This window comes from Alosa pseudoharengus, unplaced genomic scaffold (assembly GCF_046254945.1).
Source record: "Alosa pseudoharengus isolate Yale_2024_CS ecotype anadromous, Long Island Sound unplaced genomic scaffold, YU_APseudo_1.1 YU_APseudo_1.1_scf_1, whole genome shotgun sequence".
NCBI classification, from domain to species: Eukaryota; Metazoa; Chordata; class Actinopteri; order Clupeiformes; family Clupeidae; genus Alosa; species Alosa pseudoharengus.
The window spans coordinates 3,748,749-3,775,748 of NW_027468564.1; the positions used below are offsets into that span (position 1 = coordinate 3,748,749).

The window sequence follows — 27,000 nt, forward strand, 5'->3', positions numbered from 1 at the left end:
TCACCCAAACCGAAAAAGATCCAAATCAAAATGCCTGCAGTAACACTCCATTCCAGGTGGTGGAAGTATTGCATAGTTGTCTGCCAATATTTGGCAACCACGGTCCACGAGGCAGAAATTTCCATAAGCCACAAATATTTTCTGATATCTAAGTGTTCTCATATCTAAGTGCTAAGGGTTCAAGAATGCTCAGTTTTTTGAAGATAAACACGGTTTCACATCTTATTCAACATAACATCAGATCACCTACCTCCGTGTGTGGAGCAGCGGACTTGCTTAGGTAGGCTCGTTTAATGTCTAACTAACTTGGCGACATTGTTAGACCCAATAACAGTTGTCGTTACTCAAAGTGATTGATTCAAGTAGCCTAAGCCAAGTAGCCATAAGCAATACGAAACAGGTAATGTTGTTGTCGTGTATTTTATTTAAAGCGAAACATGATCTTTAATGGCAACCTTTTGTTTTTGTGGTGTTCTGACTAGAAAACTTTGGATGGGATCACCTTTGGTCCGTTGGGAACATGGATCTCGGACTTTCGTTTAGGTCTGGCTGTAACGTTACTGACACGCGGCAGCTTGACCAACTGAGCATGATGGTGAAAGAAGAAGATATAAAACAGGGGGAATATGGTCATATGATTTCATGTCCAGATGAAGATGAAAAGCCCTTTGCAGAACTTCACTGTAAAACTGAAACGGACGTCACAGAGTCCAACGTTACTTGCAATGAAACAAAACAGACAACCGCGGAGATCGAAGTGAAGATTGAAGAAGATGAACAAGAGCACGATTATCTGCTGGGAAGTAAGTCCTTTCAGATCCTCCTTCTAGATGTGAATCCCTTGTAACCATGTTTATAAAAACAGTATATTAATGATGACCATAGCAACCACAGGAAAGATTGTTGTTGTGTAACCTGAATCAAAGTTTCTTTTCTCAATATCAGCTCATTAGTAAAAGGCAGTCGTGGGTTCAAAGACCTCAACCAATTAGTAGGCTATGCTGTTAAAGGAAAATTCCTGCTCTTTTCCCTTAACTCCGTAAAATCCTCAAATTATGGCTTTATTTACTTGGGGCCCGCCCGTGTAGTTGGTAGCAGATTTTGAAGTTTTTCTACAGTAAATGTATTCCCTACGGCCTACATGTCATTTTGCATCGGACTTTTCAACACATTCTGAAACTACACTCTCTCCTCTTTCCAATGACACCCCACTTGTGAAATTCTATGGTTGAAAATGCCCTTTTTTGCCCCTCTGAAAATATAATATGTATTTGTGAAATTGCAGAATCTCAACACTAGAACAGGGACAGATAGCCCATGAAGGATTTTGCAAGGGATGTTTCACCACATTCTAAAACTACACCTCCTCCCCTTTCCAATGACACCCCACTTGTGAAATTCTATGGTGGAAAATTGGATATTTAGCCCCTCTAAAAACAGTATATATTTTGTGAAATTGCAGAATTTCAACACTAGAACAGCGACTGATGTCCCATGAAGGATTTTGCAAGGGATCTTTCACCACATTCTGAAACTACACTCTCTCCTCTTTCCGATGACACCCCACTTGTGAAATTCTATGGTGAAAAATGGGATATTTAGCCCCTCTGAAAATACAGTATATGTTGGTGAAATTGCAGAATTTCAACACTTGAACAGGGACAGATAGCCTATGAAGGATTTTGCAAGGGATGTTTCATCACATTCTAAAACTACACCTCCTCCCCTTTCCAATGACACCCCACTTGTGAAATTCTATGGTGGAAAATTGGATATTTAGCCCCTCTAAAAACAGTATATATTTTGTGAAATTGCAGAATTTCAGCACTTGAACAGGGACAGATAGCCCATGAAGGATTTTGCAAGGGATGTTTCACCACATTCTGAAACTACACCTCCTCCCCTTTCCAATGACACCCCACTTGTGAAATTCTATGGTGAAAAATGCCCTTTTTTGCCCCTCTGAAAATACAGTATATATTGGTGAAATTGCAGAATTTCAACACTAGAACAGCAACTGATGTCCCCTGAAGGATTTTGCAAGGGATGTTTCACCACATTCTGAAACTACACCTCCTCCTCTTTCCAATAACACCCCACTTGTGAAATTCTATGGTGAAAAATTGCATATTTAGCCCCTCTGAAAATACAGTATATATTTTGTGAAATTGCATAATTTCAACACTTGAACAGGGACAAGCATCCCATAATGCATTTTGCAAGGGATGTTTCACCACATTCTGAAACTACACTCTCTCCTCTTTCCAATGACACCCCTCTTGTGAAATTCTATGGTGAAAAATGGGATATTTAGCCCCTCTGAAAATACAGTATATATTTTTGTAATTGCAGATTTTCAGCACTTGAACAGCAACGCTCATCCCATGAAGGATTTTGCAAGGGGTCTTTCACCACATTCTACAAGTACCCTCTCTCCTCTTTCCAATGACACCCCACTTGTGAAATTCTATGGTGGAAAATTGCTTTTTTTGCCCTTTGAAAATATAGTATATAAATTGTATTTGGAAAATTTCAGCACTAGAACAGCGATAAACATCCCATACTACATTTTGCATCGGATGTTTCACCACATTCTGAAACTACACCCTCTCCTCTTCCCAATGACACCCCCTATGTGAAATTCTGTCGTGAAAAATGGCCCTTGAAAATAAAATGTATTTGGGAAATTTAAGATTTTCAGCGCTAGATTTGGTTTAGACTTCCCATAATGCATTTGTCATGGGAAATTTATTTTGGCCTATTTTTCTGATTATACATTTTCAGCACTACATTTGGTCCCTATCACTTAAAAGTCATTTGCCACATTTCTGTCATTTTTGGGGCCATTAGTTTTTCTACCTTGTCTTATTGGGGGCCAAGCATTGAAGCTGCGTAGGGACCCTATAGGGCTAGTAGGATTTGTTATTATGCTTCTGTCTAGTGCCATAGGAGTCCATGGCAGCACATACAAATGTACATAGTAAAATGCTCAAACTTTGCACACTTATTCTACTCAGGCCACTGACCAATTTCACCAAGTTACTGCCCCCAAAACCTCAAATATCTAGGACCACCAACTGGTCAAAATCCATCAATCTTTTAACAGCATTAATGCAAATAGCTCTGCAATGCTTTGATCTATGAAGCTCAAACTTTATCAGTGGATTAAGGCAAAAGGTAAGGCCCCACCCATCAATTTACTTTATCATGTGCACTGTAGCGCCACCAACAGACCAAGGTGAAAACTTTCCGAAAGCTTCACAGCTCTTGAATTTTGTCCATTTCTCTCTAAATTTGCAGCTCTGCAGCTATATTTGGGGGCCAAGCAGTTGAGCAGGAGCTGTCATGGCAACTCGGTTTTGTTACATTAGATGCATACACATCTTTCCACCATCAGGACAGTGAACTGTCATACTCTTCCTTCCTTTTGGCATTTGCATTTGCACACACCCTATTACCTGCTACCCCTCTCATCACACTTACCCCAACCCCCGCCCCCCCCCCACACACACACACACACACACACACACACACACACACACACCCACACTGATAAACCCCCTCCCCCTTACACCACATAACCTCTCATACCTAGTTTAGTTTTGATATGTTAAAAATTTGCTGAGATATGAGCTCATTTCCATAACTCTAGCACCCCCATAGTGGTAACAAGTCAACATAATATTGTATGTACATCCTCAGGATTTGGTCCCTAGCTCTTACACCAAATATGCGTTAGCATACACAGCCCCATTCTCATCAATGGGACTGAGGTGGAGTGTGACACCAGCTTCGAGTATGATTCTATGTCTGCGTCTCGACCCTGTATAACATCTGTGCTGTTCTTCTGAACATGGATAATGTAAGGCGCCAGTGTTGATATCACTTGTTGTTGTCTGTTTTGCGTCAACAGCCATTTGTGTCATAGATTAAGGTAGCCTGGATGATTCCTGACTTTGCCACTGTTACTGTATGAATATCTATGCTTTGCTGTACTTAAACCCTGTATGATTCTCATGGATTTCATGTTTCACTTTGGTATGTAATATTTTACCAACAGCATCCCGGTGACAACCAACCAACTAAGCCAGCAAAGACCAGCTAAAATCAGCTTCCAGCATAAGCTGGTTTATAGCTGGGGTTTTTTTTCAACAAAGTAACAGAGTACGGAAAGACCACACACGGATTAGCAATACATATATTTGATTTTTAATAAATGAATAGAACTTAACAAAATGGAGTGGAGTTGGATTTGGAAAATAAAAGTGTAAGCAATCAGTATAATGTGGTGCAGTGAATAATTTCAATTTCAATTTCAACTTATATTTAATGTCACTTATAGAGCGCCAAAACATTACTCATGTCTCATGGCACTTAACACACACACACACACAACGAGTGTTCAGAGTGTGCCTATAAGTAACAGGGACGAGGAAAAACTCCCTAGAATTGGAGATACATATAGGAAGAAACCTCGAGTGGATACAAGACTCAAGGGCCTGACCCATCTGCCTAGGGTCAGTTACAGGGCAGTAAGGTCTGTACTGTATACATAATAAATTAATAGGTTAGTTAGGTGTACAGAATAGAACACAACAACCTGAGGTATGTTACAAAGAGGTAGGATGGTTATATAACCAGTATGATGTATGCATGAATCCTATTTAGTGTCAGAAAATTCAAATAGTCCAATGTAGGGCATGTGTTGTCCATAGGGATTAGGAATTGTCATACAGTATGTCAAGTACTGGGTAGCTAGGCTGCACGGGCCAGGAATCCAGACAAGGGGACTGCAATGGTAGGTGTTAGGGCCAGCTCGTTCCCAGACCGAAACATAAAGAGACGGACAACAAGGTTAAAACCAAATATATTAATTTATTAAAGTAAAGCACAAGGTTACCAATAGCAAAATGTCTAGGGGGAAATTAATGGGAGTGGTGGCGTGCGTGTATGAGTGTATGGATGCAAAGAAGCTAGTGAAGTGGGCCTAAAGACAAAGAAAGAGAAAGAGAGGTAGAGTTACAAATGAGGGGAGAGAGCAAAGTGCAAGTGTGAGAGAATCAAAGTGAGTGCCTGCAAGAAGTAAGAAAAATGCCTAATCCGAAAGATAGGGAACCCCTTATATAGCCCCACCCTAACCATAGGTGTAATCAATGAGGGTATTAGCCCAACCAGGCCCAGCCCTTCCCATGCACTGACAGGAGAAGGCCTGAAGGGGCACAGGGTCATCACATAGGGCAGTCCTGATATATGAGCCTACATCCTGTGATTATAGCGCCCCCACAGTGGTAAAAAGACTCCACATTATTGTGTGTTCTTAGGATGGGAAAACATATAAACACAGTGGGTGCCTTGCAGCTTCGATGCTTGGCCCCCAATAATAGGAAAATGTACAAACACAATGGGTGCCTACATTGCATGGTCCTGAATAATAGGAAAGTGTAAATATACAATTGGGCTTTGCTACTGGCCCAAATAAGAAAAGGTAGAAACAGTAATGATGCTTCGCAGCTTCACTGCTTGGCCCCCCCCCCATCAGAATAATAGCTTGTGGATTTTTTAATTAAAAAAGCCTATTTTCTTGGATGGAATTGCTCATGGGGGATGTCATTGGAAGAGGACACACTCAACTATTCATCTAGGGTGGAATTGTTTGCAACAAATCAGTCTTGACCAATAGGGACCAATTTTAGTGTATAAAAACTGCAAAAATGTTTTTTATACACTAAAAATGAGAGAAATAGGCCATGGGAGTTCTAATCGAAAAAAAAAAAAGACATTTTATGCGATGGGGGTATAACTTGGGGGTTGTCATTGGAATGTGTGTAGCTGTTCAAGTCCTGAAAATCTGCAATTTCATAAAATACATACTATATTTTCAGAGGGCCAAAAAGGCAGTTTTCCACCATAGAATTTCACAAGTGAGGTGTCATTGGAAAGGGGAGGAAGTGTAGTTATAGAATGTGGTGAAATATCCCTTGCAAAATCCTTCATGGGACATCAGTCGCTGTTCTAGTGCTGAAAATCTGCAATTTCACAAAATATATACTGTATTTTCAGAGGGGCTAAATATCCAATTTTTCACCATAGAATTTCACAAGTGGGGTGTCATTGGAAAGAGGAGAGAGTGTAGATATAGAATGTGGTGAAATATCCCTTGCAAAATCCTTCATGGGCTATCTGTCCCTGTTCAAGTGTTGAAATTCTGCAATTTCACAAATACATATTATATTTTCAGAGGGGCAAAAAAGGGCATTTTTCACCATAGAATTTCACAAGTGGGGTGTCATTGGAAAGGGGAGGAGGTGTAGTTTCAGGATGTGGTGAAAGATCCCTTGCAAAATCCTTCATGGGCTATCTGTCCCTGTTCAAGTGCTGAGATTCTGCAATTTCACAAATACATATTATATTTTCAGAGGGGCTAAATATCCAATTTTCCACCATAGAATTTCACAAGTGGGGTGTCATTGGAAAGAGGAGAGAGTGTAGTTTCAGAATGTGGTGAAATATCCCTTGCAAAATCCTTCATGGGCTATCTGTCCCTGTTCAAGTGCTGAAATTCTGCAATTTCACAAATACATATTATATTTTCAGAGGGGCTACATATACCATTTTTCACCATAGAATTTCACAAGTGGGGTGTCATTGGAAAGAGGAGAGAGTGTAGTTTCAGAATGTGGTGAAAGATCCCTTGCAAAATCCTTCATGGGACATCAGTCGCTGTTCTAGTGTTGAAATTCTGCAATTTCACAAAATATATACTGTTTTTAGAGGGGCTAAATATCCAATTTTCCACCATAGAATTTCACAAGTGGGGTGTCATTGGAAAGAGGAGAGAGTGTAGTTTTAGAATGTGGTGAAATATCCCTTGCAAAATCCTTCATGGGACATCAGTCGCTGTTCTAGTGTTGAAATTCTGCAATTTCACAAAATATATACTGTTTTTAGAGGGGCTAAATATCCAATTTTCCACCATAGAATTTCACAAGTGGGGTGTCATTGCAAAGGGGAGGAGGTGTAGTTTCAGAATGTGGTGAAATATCCCTTGCAAAATCCTTCATGGGCTATCTGTCCCTGTTCAAGTGTTGAAATTCTGCAATTTCACCAATATATACTGTATTTTCAGAGGGGCTAAATATCCCATTTTTCACCATAGAATTTCACAAGTGGGGTGTCATTGGAAAGGGGAGGAGGTGTAGATTCAGAATGTGGTGAAAGATCCCTTGCAAAATCCTTCATGGGACATCAGTCGCTGTTCTAGTGTTGAAATTCTGCAATTTCATAAAATATATACTGTTTTTAGAGGGGCTAAATATCCAATTTTCCACCATAGAATTTCAGAAGTGGGGTGTCATTGCAAAGGGGAGGAGGTGTAGTTTCAGAATGTGGTGAAATATCCCTTGCAAAATCCTTCATGGGCTATCTGTCCCTGTTCAAGTGCTGAGTTTCTGCAATTTCACAAATACATATTATATTTTCAGAGGGGCTAAATATCCAAATTTCCACCATAGAATTTCACAAGTGGGGTGTCATTGGAAAGGGGAGGAAGTGTAGATATAGAATGTGGTGAAATATCCCTTGCAAAATCCTTCATGGGCTATCTGTCCCTGTTCAAGTGTTGAAATTCTGCAATTTCACCAATATATACTGTATTTTCAGAGGGGCAAAAAAGGGAATTTTTCACCATAGAATTTCACAAGTGGGGTGTCATTGGAAAGGGGAGGAGGTGTAGTTTCAGAATGTGGTGAAACATCCCTTGCAAAATCCTTCATGGGCTATCTGTCCCTGTTCTAGTGTTGAAATTCTGCAATTTCACCAATATATACTGTATTTTCAGAGGGGCAAAAAAGGGCATTTTCAACCATAGAATTTCACAAGTGGGGTGTCATTGGAAAGGGGAGGAAGTGTAGATTACATTACATTACATTACATTTGGCTGACGCATTTTTAGCCAAAGCGACTAACAACATGGTAAACAGTTTAAGTTTAGAGCAATTCTCAACAATATTAGGACAATTTAAAAAAAACATTAGAGTACAGTAAGAATAAGTGCATCAGTGAGTGCTGTTTTTAACAGTTACGTGTCAGTTTAAGACGGCTGGTGAGTGCTAGGATCAGCAAGACTTGTTGTAAGTGTTGCTATGAGAGGAGATGTTCTCTAAAGAGCTGGGTCTTCAGGAGTTTTTTGAAAATGGAGAGGGATGTCCCTGCCCTTGTAGGAACTGGCAGTGTGTTCCACCAGCGAGGAACAACAGATGAGAAAAGTTTGGATTGGCCTGAGCGTACCGGAGGTAGAGCTAGACGTCGTTCGTCTGAGGAGCGCAGCGGTCTGGAGGTAGCGTATGTCTGTATGAAGGCATTCAAGTAGGTGGGAGCAGAACCGGAGACTACTTTGTAGGCAAGCGTTAGAGCCTTGAATTTGATGCGGGCCGCCATAGGTAGCCAATGTAGCTGGATGAGTAGCGGGGTAACATGTGCCCTCTTGGGTTGGTTGTAGACCAGGCGCGCTGCCGCGTTCTGGATCATCTGAAGTGGTTTCACTGCGCAGGCTGGGAGACCTGTCAGGAGGGCGTTGCAGTAGTCGAGTCGTGAGATGACTATTGCCTGAACCAGAAGTTGGGTGGCATCTTGAGTTAAGTAAGTCCTGATTTTCCGTATATTGTAGAGTGCGAAACGGCATGACCGGGCGACTGAGGCAACATGATCTGAGAAGTTTAGTTGGTTGTCGAGAACAACTCCTAGATTTCTTGCAGTCCTGGTAGGTGAAACAGACAGAGAGTCAAATTTGATGTTGATGTCGTGGTGTATGGTAGGTTTAGCTGGGAGGACCAGCAGTTCAGTCTTTGAGAGGTTCAGCTGGAGGTGGTGTGCCTTCATCCATGTAGCTATGTCTGAGAGGCAATCCGAGATCCGTGCTGAAACCAAGGGGTCATCAGGTGGAAAGGACAGATAGAGCTGTGTGTCGTCTGCATAGCAGTGGTATGAGAAGCCATGCGAACGGATAATCTGTCCCAAGGAGGTGGTGTAGATAGCAAAGAGAAGGGGGCCCAGTACTGAGCCCTGGGGGACCCCTGTGGTGAGATGGTGAGGTGCAGATAGCTGACCAAGCCATGATACGTTAAACGAGCGTCCTGTGAGGTAGGATTCAAACCAGGAGAGAGCAGAACCGGAGATTCCCATGTTAGCGAGTATAGAGAGAAGGATGCGGTGATTAACCGTGTCAAAGGCAGCCGATAAGTCAAGCAGAATGAGTACTGATGACCGAGCGGTCGCCCTGGCTTCTTTTAAGGCTTCTGTTACAGACAGCAGAGCCGTTTCGGTAGAGTGGCCGCTTTTGAACCCAGACTGATTTGGATCCAGAAGGTTGTTCTGTGAAAGGAAGTCAGAGACCTGTTTGGAGACTGCTCGTTCAATGCCTTTGGATAAGAAAGGCAGGAGTGAGACAGGGCGGTAGTTCTCGACTTGAGCAGGATTGAGAGAAGCTTTCTTAAGTAACGGTGTTACCCGGGCCGTTTTGAACGCTGTTGGAAATGTGCCGGAGATTAGCGATGCATTGATCACGTGTGTGATAGCTGGTGCGATGGTCGGGCTGATGGACTGAAGTAGGCTTGTAGGTATAGGGTCCAGCGAGCATGTGGTAGGACGGCTGCATGTCAGGAGTCTAGATACTTCATTCTCGGAGAGAGGCGTGAATGCTGAAAAAGATGATCTAGCAGTCCCTAGAGGTTGTAGGAGTGCGGTATCTGAGTCCGATGCGTTGAGTGGGCATGTAGAGAATTGACCGCTGATTGCCGCCACTTTGTTTGTAAAAAATGAGGCGAGGGTATCTGCAGTAAGGCTGGATGGAGGAGGAGGCATCTGAGGGTTGAGTAGCGATTTGAAGGTTGAAAAAAGTTTTCGAGTGTCTGTAGCACTGTTGATTTTGTCATTGTAGAAAGCCGTCTTAGCAGCAGTGATGCTGGCTGAGAAGGAGGCCAGGAGTGTCTGGTAGTTTTTGAGGTCATCAGTTAGTTTGGATTTGTGCCATTTCCTCTCCGCAGCTCTGAGTCTGGTGCGCTGCGATCGGAGGGTATCATTTAGCCATGGATGAGAGTGTTTGGATCGAGCTGGCCTTGTGGTAAGAGGGCACAGCTCGTCTAGACACGAGCTCAGTGTGGAGCAGAGCGAGTCTGTGGCCTCATTAACCTCCAGAGAGGAGAAGGTGTTGAGTGGAGGTAGGCCGGAGGCAACCACAGAGGAAAAGTGCGTTGGAGACAGGTTCCGGATGTTGCGGCGGAACGTGACCATCGGCTGAGGAGCCGGAGGCTGTTCTGTCAGGCTGACGTTGAACCGGATGAAGAAGTGGTCAGAAAGATGGAGAGGCGTCACCGTGAGGGTGTCTGTGCTGCAGTTCCGAGTGAAGATTAAGTCAAGCTCTTTGCCAGCTTTGTGTGTCGGTGGGCTTTGAACCAGTTTGAGGTCAAAGGAGTGGATCAGGGCCAGAAAGTCCGCTGAGCCTGGGGCATCTAAGTGGATGTTGATATCGCCGAGAAGAAGAAGCGGACAGTCATGCTCAGGGATGGAGGACAGCAGAGTGTCAAGTTCATCCAAAAAGTCGCCTAGTTGGCCTGGAGGGCGGTAGATGACCAGCACGTAGAGTTTTGCTGGGGCGATCACTGTGATGGCATGGAATTCGAATGAGACATATTTGTTTGAAGGCAGTAGCGGGGTGAATTTCCATTTGTTGGAGATCAGCAGGCCCGTCCCACCTCCTCGTCCAGATGGACGAGGGGTGTGGGATAGTGTAAGGTTAGTGGAGAGTGCAGCCGGGGTGGCTGTGTTCTCTGGTTTGATCCAAGTCTCAGTGAGAGCAAGGAGTTCCAACGAAAGATGGTTGGCATAGCCAGCTATGAAGTCCGTTTTGTTGACTGCGGATTGACAGTTCCACAAGCCCATGGAGAAAGAGGTTTCTGTAGGTGAGGACCGTTTAAGTTGCTGTAGGTTAAGGCGATTTCTGCCCCTTTTGGCATGATGCCGTTTTCTGCGATGGCCGGTGATAACAGATATGGTGGAATGGCACATTTTTGCCTTTGTCGGCGCCTGTGCTCGGTGAACTTGCACAGGTAAACTTGCTTGTCTTGACCGCGTCCGTCTTGCACAGGTAAACTTGCTTGTCTTGACCGCGTCCGTCTTGCACAGGTAAACTTGCTTGTCTTGACCGCGTCCGTCTTGCACAGGTAAACTTGCTTGTCTTGACCGCGTCCGTCTTGCACAGGTAAACTTGCTTGTCTTGACCGCGTCCGTCTTAAACGAGGACGCCTGAAACGAGGGCTGACGCTTACGCTGACGCTTCAGCAACAGCCTCTATTGTTATGCTGACAGGAATTGCCTGCAGCTGTCCTCGTGTCTCACTAATGATGAATCAGCGTAGACCGCCCTCTGACGTTCGCACAGCTTAGATTGTTCAAAAGGGTGTTAATTACTGTCAACTGAAAGTCCGCTCGCTCACACCGACCGAAACTCGCAGTTTCAAGTAGCCTCCTCCCTCAGCTGTTTCCAAACGCCCAGAGTCCAATTGTAAACAATTGGAGAGGATTTGCCAGTAGTAGCCTATGTGTTCTTCCTTTCTCTCTCCCAACTATAGATATAGCATGTGGTGAAATATCCCTTGCAAAATCCTTCATGGGCTATCTGTCCCTGTTCAAGTGTTGAAATTCTGCAATTTCACAAATACATATTATATTTTCAGAGGGGCTAAATATCCCATTTTTCACCATAGAATTTCACAAGTGGGGTGTCATTGGAAAGAGGAGAGAGTGTAGTTTCAGAATGTGGTGAAATATCCCTTGCAAAATCCTTCATGGTCTATTTGTCCCTATTCAAGTGCTGAAATTCTGCAATTTCACAAAATATATACTGTTTTTAGAGGGGCTAAATATCCAATTTTCCACCATAGAATTTCACAAGTGGGGTGTCATTGGAAAGGGGAGGAGGTGTAGTTTTAGAATGTGGTGAAACATCCCTTGCAAAATCCTTCATGGGCTATCTGTCCCTGTTCTAGTGTTGAGATTCTGCAATTTCACAAATACATATTATATTTTCAGAGGGGCAAAAAAGGGCATTTTCAACCATAGAATTTCACAAGTGGGGTGTCATTGGACAGAGGAGAGAGTGTAGTTTCAGAATGTGTTGAAAAGTCCGATGCAAAATGACATGTAGGCCGTAGGGAATACATTTACTGTAGAAAAACTACATAATCTGCCACCCTCTACATAACCCCCCCCCCCCCCCCCCTCTAAATTACCAAATTATGTAATAGAACACAAAAGGCAACATTTCTCAAAACATTCGGCAGTAGAGTTAACAGAAAAAAGATATACAGGCTTTTGAACGTCTGTGAACAATGCCTGTTCATCTGCAACAGGCACATGCCTGTGTTATCGCGGATTTGCGGTCAACACTGGCCCCTTGTGGACGAGGTAGAAAATTGCATTATTTATGGTGGAACGGAAACTTAACTCCCCCGCGATCTGAAAGTGGTCTTCCCCCGCGGAAATGAATCTGGTGCCAAGTTCAGCCTCGTCGATTACACTCCGTAGGATAAATATCACAACTGGTGCTGCGCAGCGCCGATAGCTTATGACTTGGTGGACTGAACACTGTTTTTCCTGGTGTTTTTTTTTATGCATTCTAGCTACTGTCAGTGACGCGAGAGAACTTAAGTTATTAGGGAAGTGCGGTGTAAGTTTACATTAATTTGTGCGTAGTGCCGGTGTCATTCATTTATCTTACAACATAAATAAATGCATTCATAGTGAAGTCAGATATGAGTATACAAAGACGCTTAGAACTCATGTTAAGCCGGTGGTAGCGCACTAAATGCGAATGCGCGATTTGATGCAGGCAAAAGTATTGACTGTTACTAACGAAGGTATTATAGCAATATTATAAATGTGGTGACGGAATAGCCTAGAACTTGGGTAGGCCTTGCGTTTAGTAGCCTAATTGGGTGATAGCCAAAACTAATGTGAATTGCGGACTATCCTACAACCAAAGAAAGTAAAGGAGATTATTTGTACCTGCGTTAGCCAAATAAAGGACAGGACTGCACCCTTCACAAACCGTGAAAATGAAGTTTATTAGTTTTACAGTTGACAGTTCACCATCAGTCCACACAAACAATTCTGGTTTCCTTGCCATTTCGTCGTAGCCTATTCTGTCTGTTTGTATAGCCTACAGCGAGCACGTTTTGGTCAATTTCTGTAAAGAAACAGTGCCACCTATAGGCCTGGGATATGAAGTAATGTGTTGAGTCGTGTTGAGATGGATCCGTTTGGACGCAAATATTCTTGATTCTTGGTTCCAGGGAAGACGGAGGAAAAAAAGATTGGTTTGGTACGTGTGGACTAGGCCTTAGCAAAGCACAGGCCTTTTATTTGGGGCAGGCTTCGAGGCAGGCCTTTATTTTTTATTAGGCTTCTGTTGTAGAATTTTATTCTTAGAAATAGATAGATAGATAGATAGATAGATAGATACTTTATTGATCTAGGGGATATTCAAAGGTCTCGGTAGCATACAGACATCACACACAACATGCACTTACAGTAGAAATGGTAAGTATAAGTATAAACATATAACCAAACTCTACTGTACAATAGAGACAGTAGAAGATAAGAAAAATAACAAAACTAAATACTAAATATACTATATAAATTAAATTATATAGAAAATATAATAATATAAAAAAAATCCACAGTGTGCTTGGGGTGATCAAGCATGAGATGCTTGTAGTGACAGGGCCGGGACTGGCCTGTAGTTCTGTGTGCATGGTGAGGTGCTCAAGAGAGTGAGTGTCATAGTGAAGGTGCAAAAAGTAGTCCAACAGTAGAATTGTAGAATTGCGATAGAAGTTGCGGTGTTTTTAGCTGTTTGTTGCGAAGAAATTGCGAGAGGAACTTATAATCGCAAAAATAGTTGCGATTTTTGAAAAATATATTTTTTAATTGAGGGTAATTAAGGTTAGTAAGACCAAAATGACACTGATCATCTTGATGCTTATTAAAAAGGATAAGTAAAGGTAAATAGTAAGGGTTACAGAAAATCAAAGTAGGCCTACTTTTTTTGTCTAAATACTTTGACTGGGGTAATTCACAAAGCAGTATAACCTTTCGTAGAACTGTCCAAAAAAGACAGCCCCCTAAAGAGATGGCATCATGTCATATGTTTCAATACATTCATATGTTGTAATTCATGTTAAGTTCATATCTTTTTAATAATTCATATTCTGTGACTTGCATAATTACAAATAGCCAACTAAGTATCTAGTAATTTCATATTGATTTAAACTATTAGACTACACTTTTCTTTAATGTTATTACATTGGTGGTGTGTAAGTCTAATTGACTGCCTGCCACTTTAAGGACGTGAGAGTAGTGTAATAACATTTCTAAGTGGATTGGAACGCTTGCATCTCACTGTGTTCGGCTACAACTGGAAATAACTTTTTGCATAGTGCATTACGATATGTGGATGGAATTCGGGATGTTTTCTATGTCATTAGTTAAAATAAATGTTAAAAAATAACTTGTATGAAATCATTCTTGGATCAAGAAGAGGTAAATGTCTTACAATGTTATTAATTTCTATGATTTTGGTAGCACTACACAAACTGAGCCCACAAGCAAACATGACACGAGCTAAAAGGACATCTCCAGGTGTAAACGTTTGCCAATGGGTTGCATATTGTAGCCTACTCAAATGTCAGTAAACCGAGTATGCCTTAATTAACTTACTTTCATAGCCTAGGCAGGTTAGCAACACTAGGTTGAGATGACACTGATCAAGTGCGAGTAAAGCAGATCATTAACGTTAGCCTTCTATTTATTGTCATCAAAACTGCAGAGGAGTAGGGTTGCAAAATTCCGGGAATTTTCTAAGTTGGAAACTTTCCATGGGAATTAACGGGAATATATGGGAATTAACGGGAATAAACGGGAATTAATGGGAATTTTTAATATGGCAAGTTAGTCTACAACAGGGAACTTAAATGTAGTGGACAAAACCCCATCTAGCAGTCTAATATTAGTTAAAACAACCTGATTTAATGCAATTTCAGTCGAATTTCTACCCTGCACATATGTCAATCACATGCACACAGCAATCAGCATAGGCTGCTAGACATAAAGGAAACCTATGGTGCGTTTATATGCATGGGGGAAAAATGTTCCAACCAATCAGATTTTGTTGTTGAGTGGTGTGGTGTATCTTGGGCAGTTCAGTGTTGCTAGTTTAGCACGCTAGTAAACCATAGGCAGAGAATAGGATTCCCGCTAGCATGCTAGCTAGCTTTGTATGCTAAGCTAAGCAAAAATACGAACATACAAATCATACTGCTTATTACGAAACAAAATGTTAATGTTTGTATATGAAACAGTTTGTATGAATTACCCAAAATTCCCATTAAATTCCCGTAAATTCCCATTAATTCCCATAATTTCCTTTAATTCCATGATAGTTTTCAATTTTGAATATTTCCAAAATTCCCCAGCTTAACTTCTCATGGTAAGTTTTTCGGAATTTTACCGGAAATGTTCCGCCCCTTTGCAACCCTACAGAGGAGTGAACAAGTTATAGGGCAGTCTCTAGTGTCTGCAGAAGTGAGTGTGGCATCTGACTCAATATTCTGCGTGAGGGGCTGTTGTGGTAGGTGAATTTTCACGGGGAAACCATGATGATTGGTCAAATTTGCGAAAAAGTTGCAGTGTTTGGACAAAATTGCGAGGTCGCCCAGAATTCACGAGGATTTGCTAAATTTGCGTTTTGTTGCGAATTGTTGCGATCGCAACATCGCGAATTCCTGGAGGGACTGAGAGACCAGCATAAACTAGATGTACCGCATAGCGGTACAAAATATGACCGCCGCTCAGTCCTGTACATCCGTTCCGCGAAAATAAATCACACTTCAATTTGTCTCCATATCTTACTCCATCCCCCAGTCTTGAAACTTTTGTGTATGCTTGTTTGGCATGCCTGAGTGTGTGTGTGTGCAGCTGCACAGAAAGTAGCCTACTGGTGCTGAAAAGGTGAATAGATTGTAGAATAGCCAAAGAAGATGTAGCATTGTTATAAAACCTTTAAAATCTCTAAACAATCACAAGTAGGGCAGTTCATCACAGTTCATCCATTGCAACTGGATTGATGAAAGGTCACTTACACCTGTAGGCTACATTGTATTTGCGAAAAGCAAAAGGTATCAGCATAATGTTATTTATTTATTTATTTATTTATTTATTTATAAACAAAAACATCTGTCAGTTCCATGCCGTTTTCAACAGCAATCAAAAACAAAGGTCATTTTTGGATGGATGGATTTTTTGTGAATGTTTCTTCTTCTACATAAGATTTTAGTCATCTTTAGTTCATGTAATACTTTATTGTCAATGCACAAATTAAGTAACATCTGAAACGTTATTGTTAATGCACAAATTAAGTAACAGTAGTCTGAAACGAAATGCTGTTTTACAAATCTAACCAGTGGTGCAAATAAATGACATGTCCAAATGGGCCTTGATGAAATGCGTCACTAGACTGTTCATACACATTTTAATGGGCCAAAGTTGAAGAGCTGTTGTCCGTTATTGTTCGTGCAAATATAGGCTGAATTATGTTCCCTTGCATCGTGTAACTTAGGTCCATGGCTAGTCTGGCTTTCACCAGACCAAGCTCAATCTTTTAAGAAATCAAAAAATAAATAGCGGGCAGATCAGGCTGGGTCCACCCAGCCTAGTCCATAGGCACCCGATATTGTTTAATTTTCCGATTGAGATATCCACGCTCTGGCTATTCTAAATGCAAAAATGCATCAGGGAGTTATGACAAAACTGTAACTAACAAACTAGATCCTAATAGAAAGCTGTTAGCTTCCCTAAGCTACAGGTAGGCTTATAAGGTAGGCCTATTTACAACATAAATTGTCAATAGGCTATGCTGGTGACACAAATAAAATCTCCTTTGGAAACCAATGGCTTACGCCTTACAGTATCAAGCGGACTTAAACTGCCATAGTGGCGAAAAGTTGTAATAAAATTCACGCAGCTTCATGAGTCAAGAAAAGCGCGAATGAAGTAGCCACTTCTAAATGGGACCCACTACATAGTAGCTTAAGGTGTGTTGCTAAAGCAGCCATAATGAAATGAAGGTGTCATTGTTTGGATACTTCACACACACGTGCTTTTTAATTTCACAGACTACAACTACCAAGCTGGAATCAAAGCACATCAATTCCCCTCTCTCACCCTGCACGCACTTAAAACAAAATAAGCAGGCGTCTCAGTCTCACGCATGTATAGGCAAAACTGTATCAGACCGGTGTAACGTTGGTAATTGCACATTGCACAGAATGATTTTTGTAGCACGTGCAACAAATGACAGTCAAAAGATACAATTACAGTGCTGCTATCAATTTGCTTGGTATAACTGCATTTATAGTTTTCTACAAATGCAATCAATCAAATTGGCCTCCATCACTCAACCAACGCTAACGGTAACATTACCTAGGTCCTTATTAGGGTGACCAGACAATTCGGGACAGTCCCGAAATCTAAGCGTTTATTCCGAATCCCGAATCCGGCCCTAATTGTCCCGAAAATGATACTCAATCAGAATACTGAGTAGTTATTTTGTGATCAACATTAAAAACTGTCCGTAGAGAGGTTGAGTCGACTGCATGCAGCCCCCGACGGCAGCGAAGTGTCTGGATGCAGCCCCGGCTACTTTGTTTCTTTTTTGACGTTCTATAATTAGGCGCTAATATGCACTGAATATGCACTGATGCGCTAATTTTCACCTTGACATGGCTGATGTACTGGAACCCCAACACGCCGCTAAAAAGCAAAAGCGTCTATGCAGGTACCGGGAGGAGTGGGTGGGGAGGTAGCCTACCCGTGGATTGACTACCTTAAGCGACGAGATGGAAGCATTCTGTAAAGTGTGTAGAAGAGAGTTTGGTGTTTCTCACGTTTTTGCACTGTTTGAGTTCATGATTTCTCTGTTGTATTTTGAGGCAGACTTGATGTTTGAATAAAAATGTGTTTTGGTACAGGTTTGAAAATTCATTATCTTTTATAATAGTCTATGTAGGCCTACAACCCCCCCCCCCCCCCACCCCCCTACGCGAAAAAAAAAAGCGTCCCGAATTTTAGCCAATCTCAACTGGTCACCCTAGTCCTTATTGATATTATAAGATTAACGTACCTGCAGTAAAAACCAAGCATGTCCGATAAACATCCTCAGATTTATTTCGGCTTCAAGAAGAAATGGGAATTACATTTCATGTTAACATCGTCCTATCCTTATTAGACGTTCTCTGCGGTAAACTACAGTCCTGTAGGAAGCGTCCGTTGTTTTTCCAACCCACTTTTAACTTCCAAGAAAATTACGCCTCACTGCAACGATGCACCATCTAGTGGACAAACGACTACTTATCGCCAATACTGGAAATGCAGCCATGATGATTAATATTTGGCTTTCTTTTAATCCTACTGAATTTGTAATTATGTATCGGCCGTTCTAATACCGATAGTATGTGGGTGCCTGTGTGTGTGTGCATGTGTATATGTGTGCACCGCCATCTACAGGCCAATGAGTGTACAGTCACTAATGTACACATAACCTAATTTTTTTTAGACCCCCCTATGGATGAAATTCTACGAAACTTGGCATACCCCCAGAGAATGCCAGGTCAATCATACACATAACATTTGGTGCAGTTCTGAACATCTTAACTTAAGATAGGGGCGATTAAAGCAGAATAATATTGCATTTTCATTTTTTACCGGAGGGGGTGCAAATCACAAATGAGTGATTATGGGCCAGGTTGATGTGGGCCCTTGAGACCAACATACCATAAAAGATTCTTCATCCTCGGTCCCACGGTTCAGGTAGTTATTTAGGAAAAACTGCTTTTTTTGCGGTTCGGGGGGCCCAGCAGGGGGGGACAGTGGCCCCCGGGGACGAAACAATTTTTTTCCGTAAAAGTCTAGTGGGGCTACATACCCACCAAATTTCATGTGCCCCGGTGGTTCGGTGTCCCGGGTATCGTTGACCAAAAATTCAGGAAGTAGATGACGGGGGAAAAAAAAAAAAACTTTTGACAATCCCTATATGACCGCTTCGCTAGCGGCGGTCATAATAATATGGACAAATAGGAGAGTAAAGTATAATGTAGACAAGGTAATATATAAAAACTATGTCAGTGCAAGAACAGGTTGAGGTAATAGGGTTACAGCCATTCAGTATTCAGTATTGTAGCAGAAGTCATTGGTCATGTGTGCTAATATAGCATGAAACACAGTGTAGCAGTAAAACAGTAGTAAAAACATTAGGCTGTGGACATTAGTAAAACAGTAGTAAAACAGTAGTAAAGCAGTAGTGGGCAGTCAGTACTCAAACATGGAGAGGGTGGAGAGGCAGACAGACTAAGCAGAGAAGTCTATCTCTCCTTTTCCCTTTAGTGAAGCATTGAACAGTTCAATAGCCCTGGGGACAAATGACTTCCTCAGCCTTTCAGTTGTGCATGGCAGTGAGCGAAGTCTCCAGCACATCAAGCTCTTTTGCTTTTTAATAGTGCTGTAGAGTGCATGACATTCATTGTCCAAGATGTTGATCAGTCTGTTCAGGGTCCTTTTGTCAGATATTGAAGTGATGCACTCCAGTTCAGCTCCTACAGAGCCAGTTTTCCTTACCAGCTTGTCCAGTCGCCCAGCATCCTTCTTCTTTGTGCTTCCTCCCCAGCATACCACTGCATAGAGAAAATAAAGTAAAAGACTACTCTTAATGTGAGCCAACACTGTTCAACACTTCCTGTAACTGGCATACCGTTAGACTATCAAAAGCAGAAGATTTTCGGTTTGGGATTTAATTTACTTTTTATTTAAATGTGGCAGGTGACCACCTGCGAAAAAATTCACAGGTGTTTGTAGACCAAATCTATGCATAGATCTTAAATAGTATATCTGCATCACTAATCGTTGCAAAACTATAGCCCTTTGAAACTTCAAGTCATTTTAAGCATTGTAATGAACAATCCTTTTTGTTCAACTTCCAACATTATTGGCTCTTTTGGTATTTCACACACATTAGTAAAACTATGTCAATAGAAGAACATTTTCCTGTTGAATTAAAAAATCCAGTCGGATCAGACGTATCTTGTGTAATTTCCCCTCTGCAAAGCTCTGAAAATGGCTATAAATTTCATTATGTGAAAAGACATCACCTTTGAGGGCTTCTCATTCAAAAAGTATGTGACACAAATTCATCAGATTTCTTTCCCACTTATATGGATTATAAGGTAATGTCCATGCATTAACTTTGGTTGTTATCATTATCATATTGTCAGAGCATTTCACCACGGGGATAGTTAACCCTTAGAACCCTAAGCTGTTTTTAGGGCATTTTCACTACCCTTATTCATAAGGATTTATTCTGGTCATTGTAAGTGCCACACACACATATTTGGGGGCCAAGCAGCGAAGCTGCGTGGCAACCCATAGTGATTCTACCTTTTTGGGGGCCAAGCAGCGAAGCTGCGAAGGCACCCATTGTGTTTCTAGCTTTTCCTATTATTATTGGGGGCCAAGCAGGGAAGCTGCAAAGGCACCCATTGTGTTTCTAGCTTTTCCTACTATTATTATTGGGGGCCAAGCAGCGAAGCTGCGAAGGCACCCATTGTGTTTCTAGCTTTTCCTATTATTATTATTATTTAACATCTTTCCTCTGCCATTGAAGTCTATGGCAGCCCATAGAACCGTCTGGTGAAAAGTTGTGAAATTTGGCACACTTATTCTACTCATAGCACTCATCACTTTCACCAATGTACAGACCCCAGACACCAAAACTCTAGCGCCACCAACAGGTCAAAACTCATACATTTTTTAACAGCATTAATGCAAGTAGCTCTGCAATACTTGGACCTATGAAGCTGAAACTTCCAGAGTTGATTAAGGCAAAAGGTACAGCCCCACCCACCAATTTCCAAGACTTTATCATGCTTGCTGTAGCGCCACCAACAGGCCAAGGTGCAAACTTTCCAAAAGTTTCACGGGTCTCAAATTTTGTCTGTTTCTCACGAAACTTGACACACATGATCTTCAGCTAAGCCTCACAAAAAGCCTCACCAAGGCTCACAAAAATCAGGAGACAGATTGTTCAATTTCAAAAGTATCGGCAGGTGAGAGCCAATCAAATATGGCGGCGAAGCCGCCACATAGGAAGTCAGCTCATATCTCTTCAGTGCCTTGACTTATAAATTCCAAACTTGGTACATACCATCAAGGCATGGCCCTGACCACGCACACCAACTTACACGCCACTAAGTCTTACCCTCTAGCGCCACCAACAGTTCAAATTTTTGAAAGCAAGAAAACCTTAAGAGACAACAAACTTTAACTGATCTTGACAAGAATTGGCACATATGATCTTTAGACAAAGCCCAACAAAAGTTAGAAAATATTTCTGACCACTAGGGCTGCGCTAGAGAAACAGAAAGTGAAGTCGCATGTCAGCAACCCTTTCACAAATCCAAACCAAATTTGGTACGAGGCGTCAGGGCATGGCAATGAACACGCACACCAATTTCCACACCTTTAGGTCTAAGCCTCTAGCGCCACCAACAGGTCAAAATTCATCATTTTCATCAGAGTAACAGGAAATGAGCTCATATCTCAGCAACCCTTTCACATATCGAAACCAATCTTGGTACATGGACTTGAGACCACATCCTGAGGACGCACAATAAATTAAGTGACCGATGACCACAAGGGGCGCTATAATTAGCAACACTTTCTTTTATTGACACCAAACTTGGTACATGACCATGGGACACCATCCTGAGGACACAAAAAACTTTTCGACTTTCGACCACTAGGGGGGCACTAAAGTTACAGGAAATGAGCTAATATCTTGGCAAGGCTTTCAGATATCGGAAGCAAACTTGGTTCATGGACTCGGGACCACATCCTAAGGAAGCACAATAAATTTAGTCACCGTTGACCACAATGGGCGCTATAATTAGCAACACTTTCTCGTATCGACACCAAACTTGGTACGTGGACTCGGGACCACATCCTGAGGACGCACAATACATTTAGTGACCGTTGACGACAAGGGGCGCTATAATTAGCAACACTTTCTCATATTGACACCAAACTTGGTCCGTAGCCTCGGGACCACATCTTGAGGACGCACAATAAATTTAGTCACCGTTGCCCACAAGGGGCGCTATAATTAGCAACACTTTCTTTTATTGACACCAAACTTGGTACGTAGACTCGGGACCACATCCCGAGGACGCACAATAAATTTAGTCACCGTTGACCACAAGGGGCGCTATAATTAGCAACAGTTTCTCGTTTCGACACCAAACTTGGTAAGTAGACTTAGAACCACATCCTGAGGACGCACATTAAATTTAGTCACCATTGACCACAAGGGGCACTATAATTAACAACACTTTCTCATATCGACACCAAACTTGGTACATAGACTCGGGACCAACTCCTGAGGACGCACAATAAATCGTCACCGTTGACCACAAGGGGCGCTATAACTGCCCACACTTTCTCGTATCGACACCAAACTTGGTACGTAGACTCGGGACCACATCCTGAGGACGCACAATAAATTTAGTCACCGTTGACCACAAGGGGCGCTATAATTGGCAACACTTTCTCGTATCGACACCAAACTTAGTACGTAGACTCGGGACCAAATCCTGAGGACGAACAATAAATTGTCACCATTGACCACAAGGGGCGCTATAACTAGCCACACTTTCTCGTATCGACACCAAACTTGGTACGTAGACTCGGGACCACATCCTGTGGACGCACAATAAATTTAGTCATCGTTGACCACAAGGGGCGCTATAATTGGCAACACTTTCTCGTATCGACACCAAACTTAGTACGCAGACTCAGGACCACATTCTGAGGATGCACAATAAATTTAGTCACCGTTGACCTCAAGGGGCGCTATAATTAGCCACACATTCTCGTATCGACACCAAACTTGGTACGTAGACTCGGGACCACATCCTGAAGACGCACAGTACATTTAGTAATGTTTGACCACCAGGGCGGCGTTAGAGGAACAGGAAGTGCTGATGCATGTCAGTTGCAGTGCAGTGCAGTTGAGAGACCCTGGGCAATGGGCAAGTGGTGCGGTAGAGACCTTTAGGCAATTGGCAGGTCGAAGCAGTAGAGACCTTGGCAATGTCAAATTTATCTGCTGTCTCGGCAGCTCAAGTATCTGCAACCAGCTTGGCCCCCTCATTGCTGTTTTGCAGCTATATTATATATTGTTTTTTTTTTCAGCAGAGTCTAGGCTATCCAGATCTACAATCATTTCATGTATTAGTACTAGAATTGATTTAAAAAAATTAAAATATAAAAAGCGTAAAATTCTTATATTTTGACATGTATCTCACCACAGCAAGCTCATAGCTCTACATGCATTTCATGCGTGTGTAGGGCAGACTGTCTTGAATTCGGCAATATCATTGCCATGGTGGAGGTGTTCTCTGGGGCTGAGCAATTTACAGACATATGTGGTGTGCGCCTTAAAGAAATAAATGCCATTTTTATATTTAGTGATTATAAATGACCTTTCTGCGCTCCATATCTATGACACAAACTGATCTGACCTGACTTGCTTAGCACTCTCTCGTAAGATCATTTTGACTTAATTTAATAAGATAGTTTTGAGGAGCCCTGTCAAGACAAATTTGCTCAATGCGCTAGCAGACAAATTTCCTTGTTTTCATGATGGAAATGTCTTAAGTTTGACTCATTTTAAGTCAAATGATCTCATGAGAAAGGTAAGTCTCTTTATACTGAAAACAATACTAACTAGATTTTTTTAGATAAGCAGTTTTCACAGTGTACCAGATAATTGAATCACTAGATGTAGGACAAATGCCATTCTAAATCCATATTGTAACCAATTCTAATTCTCTGTCTCTATGGTAACTCTTCCAGGTGTGTCTGAACACCCAGATGCAGCGCAGCAGAAGATCCATGGACAGAATGATGAACTCAACCTGCAACTCAAAGGAACGCTGCACCACTGCACAGTCTGCAGGAAGAGTTTCACAGCCCTGAGAGAACTTGACAAACACCAGCAAACACACTCTGTTAGTGTGAATGAAAATCAGAACACTGGTAGTAAATGGCGACATGAATGTGCCCAGTGTGGGAAAGCATTCTTAAATGATTCAACTCTTAAAACCCATATTTTAACACACACGGGACAGAAGCCTCATCAATGCATCCAGTGTGGAAAATCTTATTCACGCGTTTGGTGTCTTAAAACCCACATGCTAAAACACACTGGTGAGAAGCCTTATAAATGTGACCAATGTGGAAAAGCGTTTACAACATCCACAGATCTTAGAGTGCACATGCTCACACACTCTGTAGAAAAGCCTCATAAATGTGACCAATGTGGAAGAAGTTTTTTAAAGAGATCACATCTTAATATCCACATGATGACGCACACTGGAGAGAAGCCTTATAAATGTGACCAATGTGGAAAAGGTTTTACAACATCCACATGTCTTACACGGCACGTGCTCACACACTCTGGAATAAAGTCTCATAAATGTGACCAATGTGGAAGAAGTTTTGCACTCAGATCAAATCTTAATGCCCATATGAAGACGCACACTGGAGAGAAGCCTCATATACGTGGTCATTGTGGAAAAGGTTTTACAACATCCACAGATCTTGGACTGCACATGCTCACACACTCTGGAGAAAATCCTCATAAATGTGACCAATGTGGAAGAAGTTTTTCAAAGAGATCAAATCTGAATGTCCATATGAAGACGCACACTGGAGAGAAGCCTCACATATGTGGTCATTGTGGAAAAGGTTTTGCACTAATTCCATATCTCAAATCCCATATGCGAGTACACACTGGAGAAAAACCCCATGTATGTGTCCAGTGTGGAAAAGCGTTTTCACAATTTGCACATCTTAAAGCCCACATGCTAAAACACACTGGTGAGGAGCCTTATAAATGTGCCCAATGTGGAAAAGCTTTTGCATCATCCAGAAATCTTAGAGTGCACGTGCTCACACACTCTGGAATAAAGCCTCATAAATGTGACCAATGTGGAAGAAGTTTTTCACTCAGATCAAATCTTAATATCCATATAACGACTCACACTGGAGAGAAGCCTCATATATGTGACCAATGTGGAAGAACTTTTTCAAACAGCTCAAATCTTAATGCCCATATGATGACGCACACTGGAGAGAAGCCTCACAAATGTGTCCAATGTGGAAAAGGTTTTGCACTAATTCATTATCTCAAAACCCATATGTTGGTACACACTGGAGAGAAACCCCATGTATGTGTCCAGTGTGGAAAAGCGTTTTCACAAATGTCAACTCTTAAAACCCACATGCTAATACACACTGGTGAGAAGCCTTATAAATGTGTCCAGTGTGGAAAAGCGTTTTCACAAAGTTCACAACTTAAAACCCACATGCTAATTCACACTGGAGAGAAGCCTTATAAATGTGCCCAGTGTGGAAAAGCCTTTACAACAGCCACACACCTGAAACGTCACATGCGTATACACACTAGAGAGAAAACCCATACAGTACCCTCCAGAATTACATTTGGTAAAGTTGTCTAAAAACATGTATAAAAAAATACATGATGATTCATTGTACTCTCACAATGAAAATAATTAGGAAAAATTCACCCTTGAAGGGAAGGAAGTTTATTCTAAGGAAAAGGAAAATCTCATGAAGAAATAAATATTTTTAACGAAAACATGTTGCTCACAATTATTGGCACCCCTAGAAAAAATCTTATAGGATGTCACAGGAGAATTTACAAGCTATTTTATTGGCAAATGGGAGGCTTAAGAAGGTATTACAGGTAGGGGTAGTGCAGCTGGTGAGTTTCTCCATCTCAAAGTACCTGCTGTAGTAGTCTACAATGATGATGGAGTCTTGCAAATTCCATGTGAACAGGTCAGTTCCCACAACCTGCCTTGGTCTTTCTGGTATCTGTGCGATAGGAGTGGCTCTTTGGCGTTGGAGCCGCGTTGTTCCTGGCATATGTCACACTTTGCCACAGATGCTTCTATTTGTTTTCCCCATGCCGGGCCAGAAGAGGATGTCGCGAGCACGACTCCTGCTTTTCTCTGTGCCCATATGCCCGGTGTATATACTGATGATCATATCAGCTCTGAGGGTGTGAGGGATGATGATTGTCTCACCTTTAAACAGTATGCCGTCGATGTCAGCGATCAGATTCCAAAAATAATTCAGTGGAAATGCATGGATTCCAGTTTCTTCCAGTAGCAGCAACTGGAATCCATGCATTTCCACAAATTATTTTTGGAATCTGATCCCTTATCATACCTGTTCATTCTTACTCGTCGCTTGACTTATCGTGACTAAATTCAAGATGGGTGCAAACGCTAAACTTCATGAAGATACTGTCTGTATAAATCGTCTTGTAACTAAACTACCAGTGCTTTTTCAAAGTTCTCAATGTCTCGTTTTAAATGTCAGGGCCCTTAGAAGTCTACCAATGAAGTGTGGAGCCTCGTAAATGGTGTAAAACAGTGATTTATTTGCATGGCTAGCCCGATGCCGAAGCACCACCGTTGAAAAAGCTGTTGGTAGCATCGGTTAACTAGCGCCAGATTTTGGAGTGCAGGGGACAAGCCAAGGTGGGCTATGAGACATACGTTCACACTTGGTATCATGTTTCAACACACTTTAGGTCAATATCACACCGGAATTCTCCTTTAAGGGTGTGAGAAATGTGTGAACCCAATGAAAATGTGTGAACACATTCGCAAGAGATGACTTCTGCTTAGAGGGTGACACGGGAAGCAATTTTCACTCCCGTCCCATCCCGAGCCCGCACAAATACTCCCGTCATATCCCGATCACGTGACAGCCCCCCCCAAAAAATTCTGTCCCGCAAAATCCCGAGAGA

At 41.9% G+C, this 27,000-nt stretch overlaps 1 protein-coding gene across 1 annotated transcript; it reads left to right on the top strand.

Annotated features, from left to right (window-relative positions):
- Positions 1–124: 124 nt before the first annotated feature.
- Positions 125–25,876, top strand: LOC143135293 (uncharacterized). The gene is made up of 3 exons (XM_076296001.1): positions 125–280; positions 483–803; positions 24,012–25,876. Exons 2-3 carry the CDS (start codon positions 521–523, stop codon positions 25,676–25,678), a joined length of 1,950 nt encoding a protein of 649 aa, XP_076152116.1. The 5' UTR covers positions 125–280; positions 483–520; the 3' UTR covers positions 25,679–25,876.
- Positions 25,877–27,000: the final 1,124 nt, after the last annotated feature.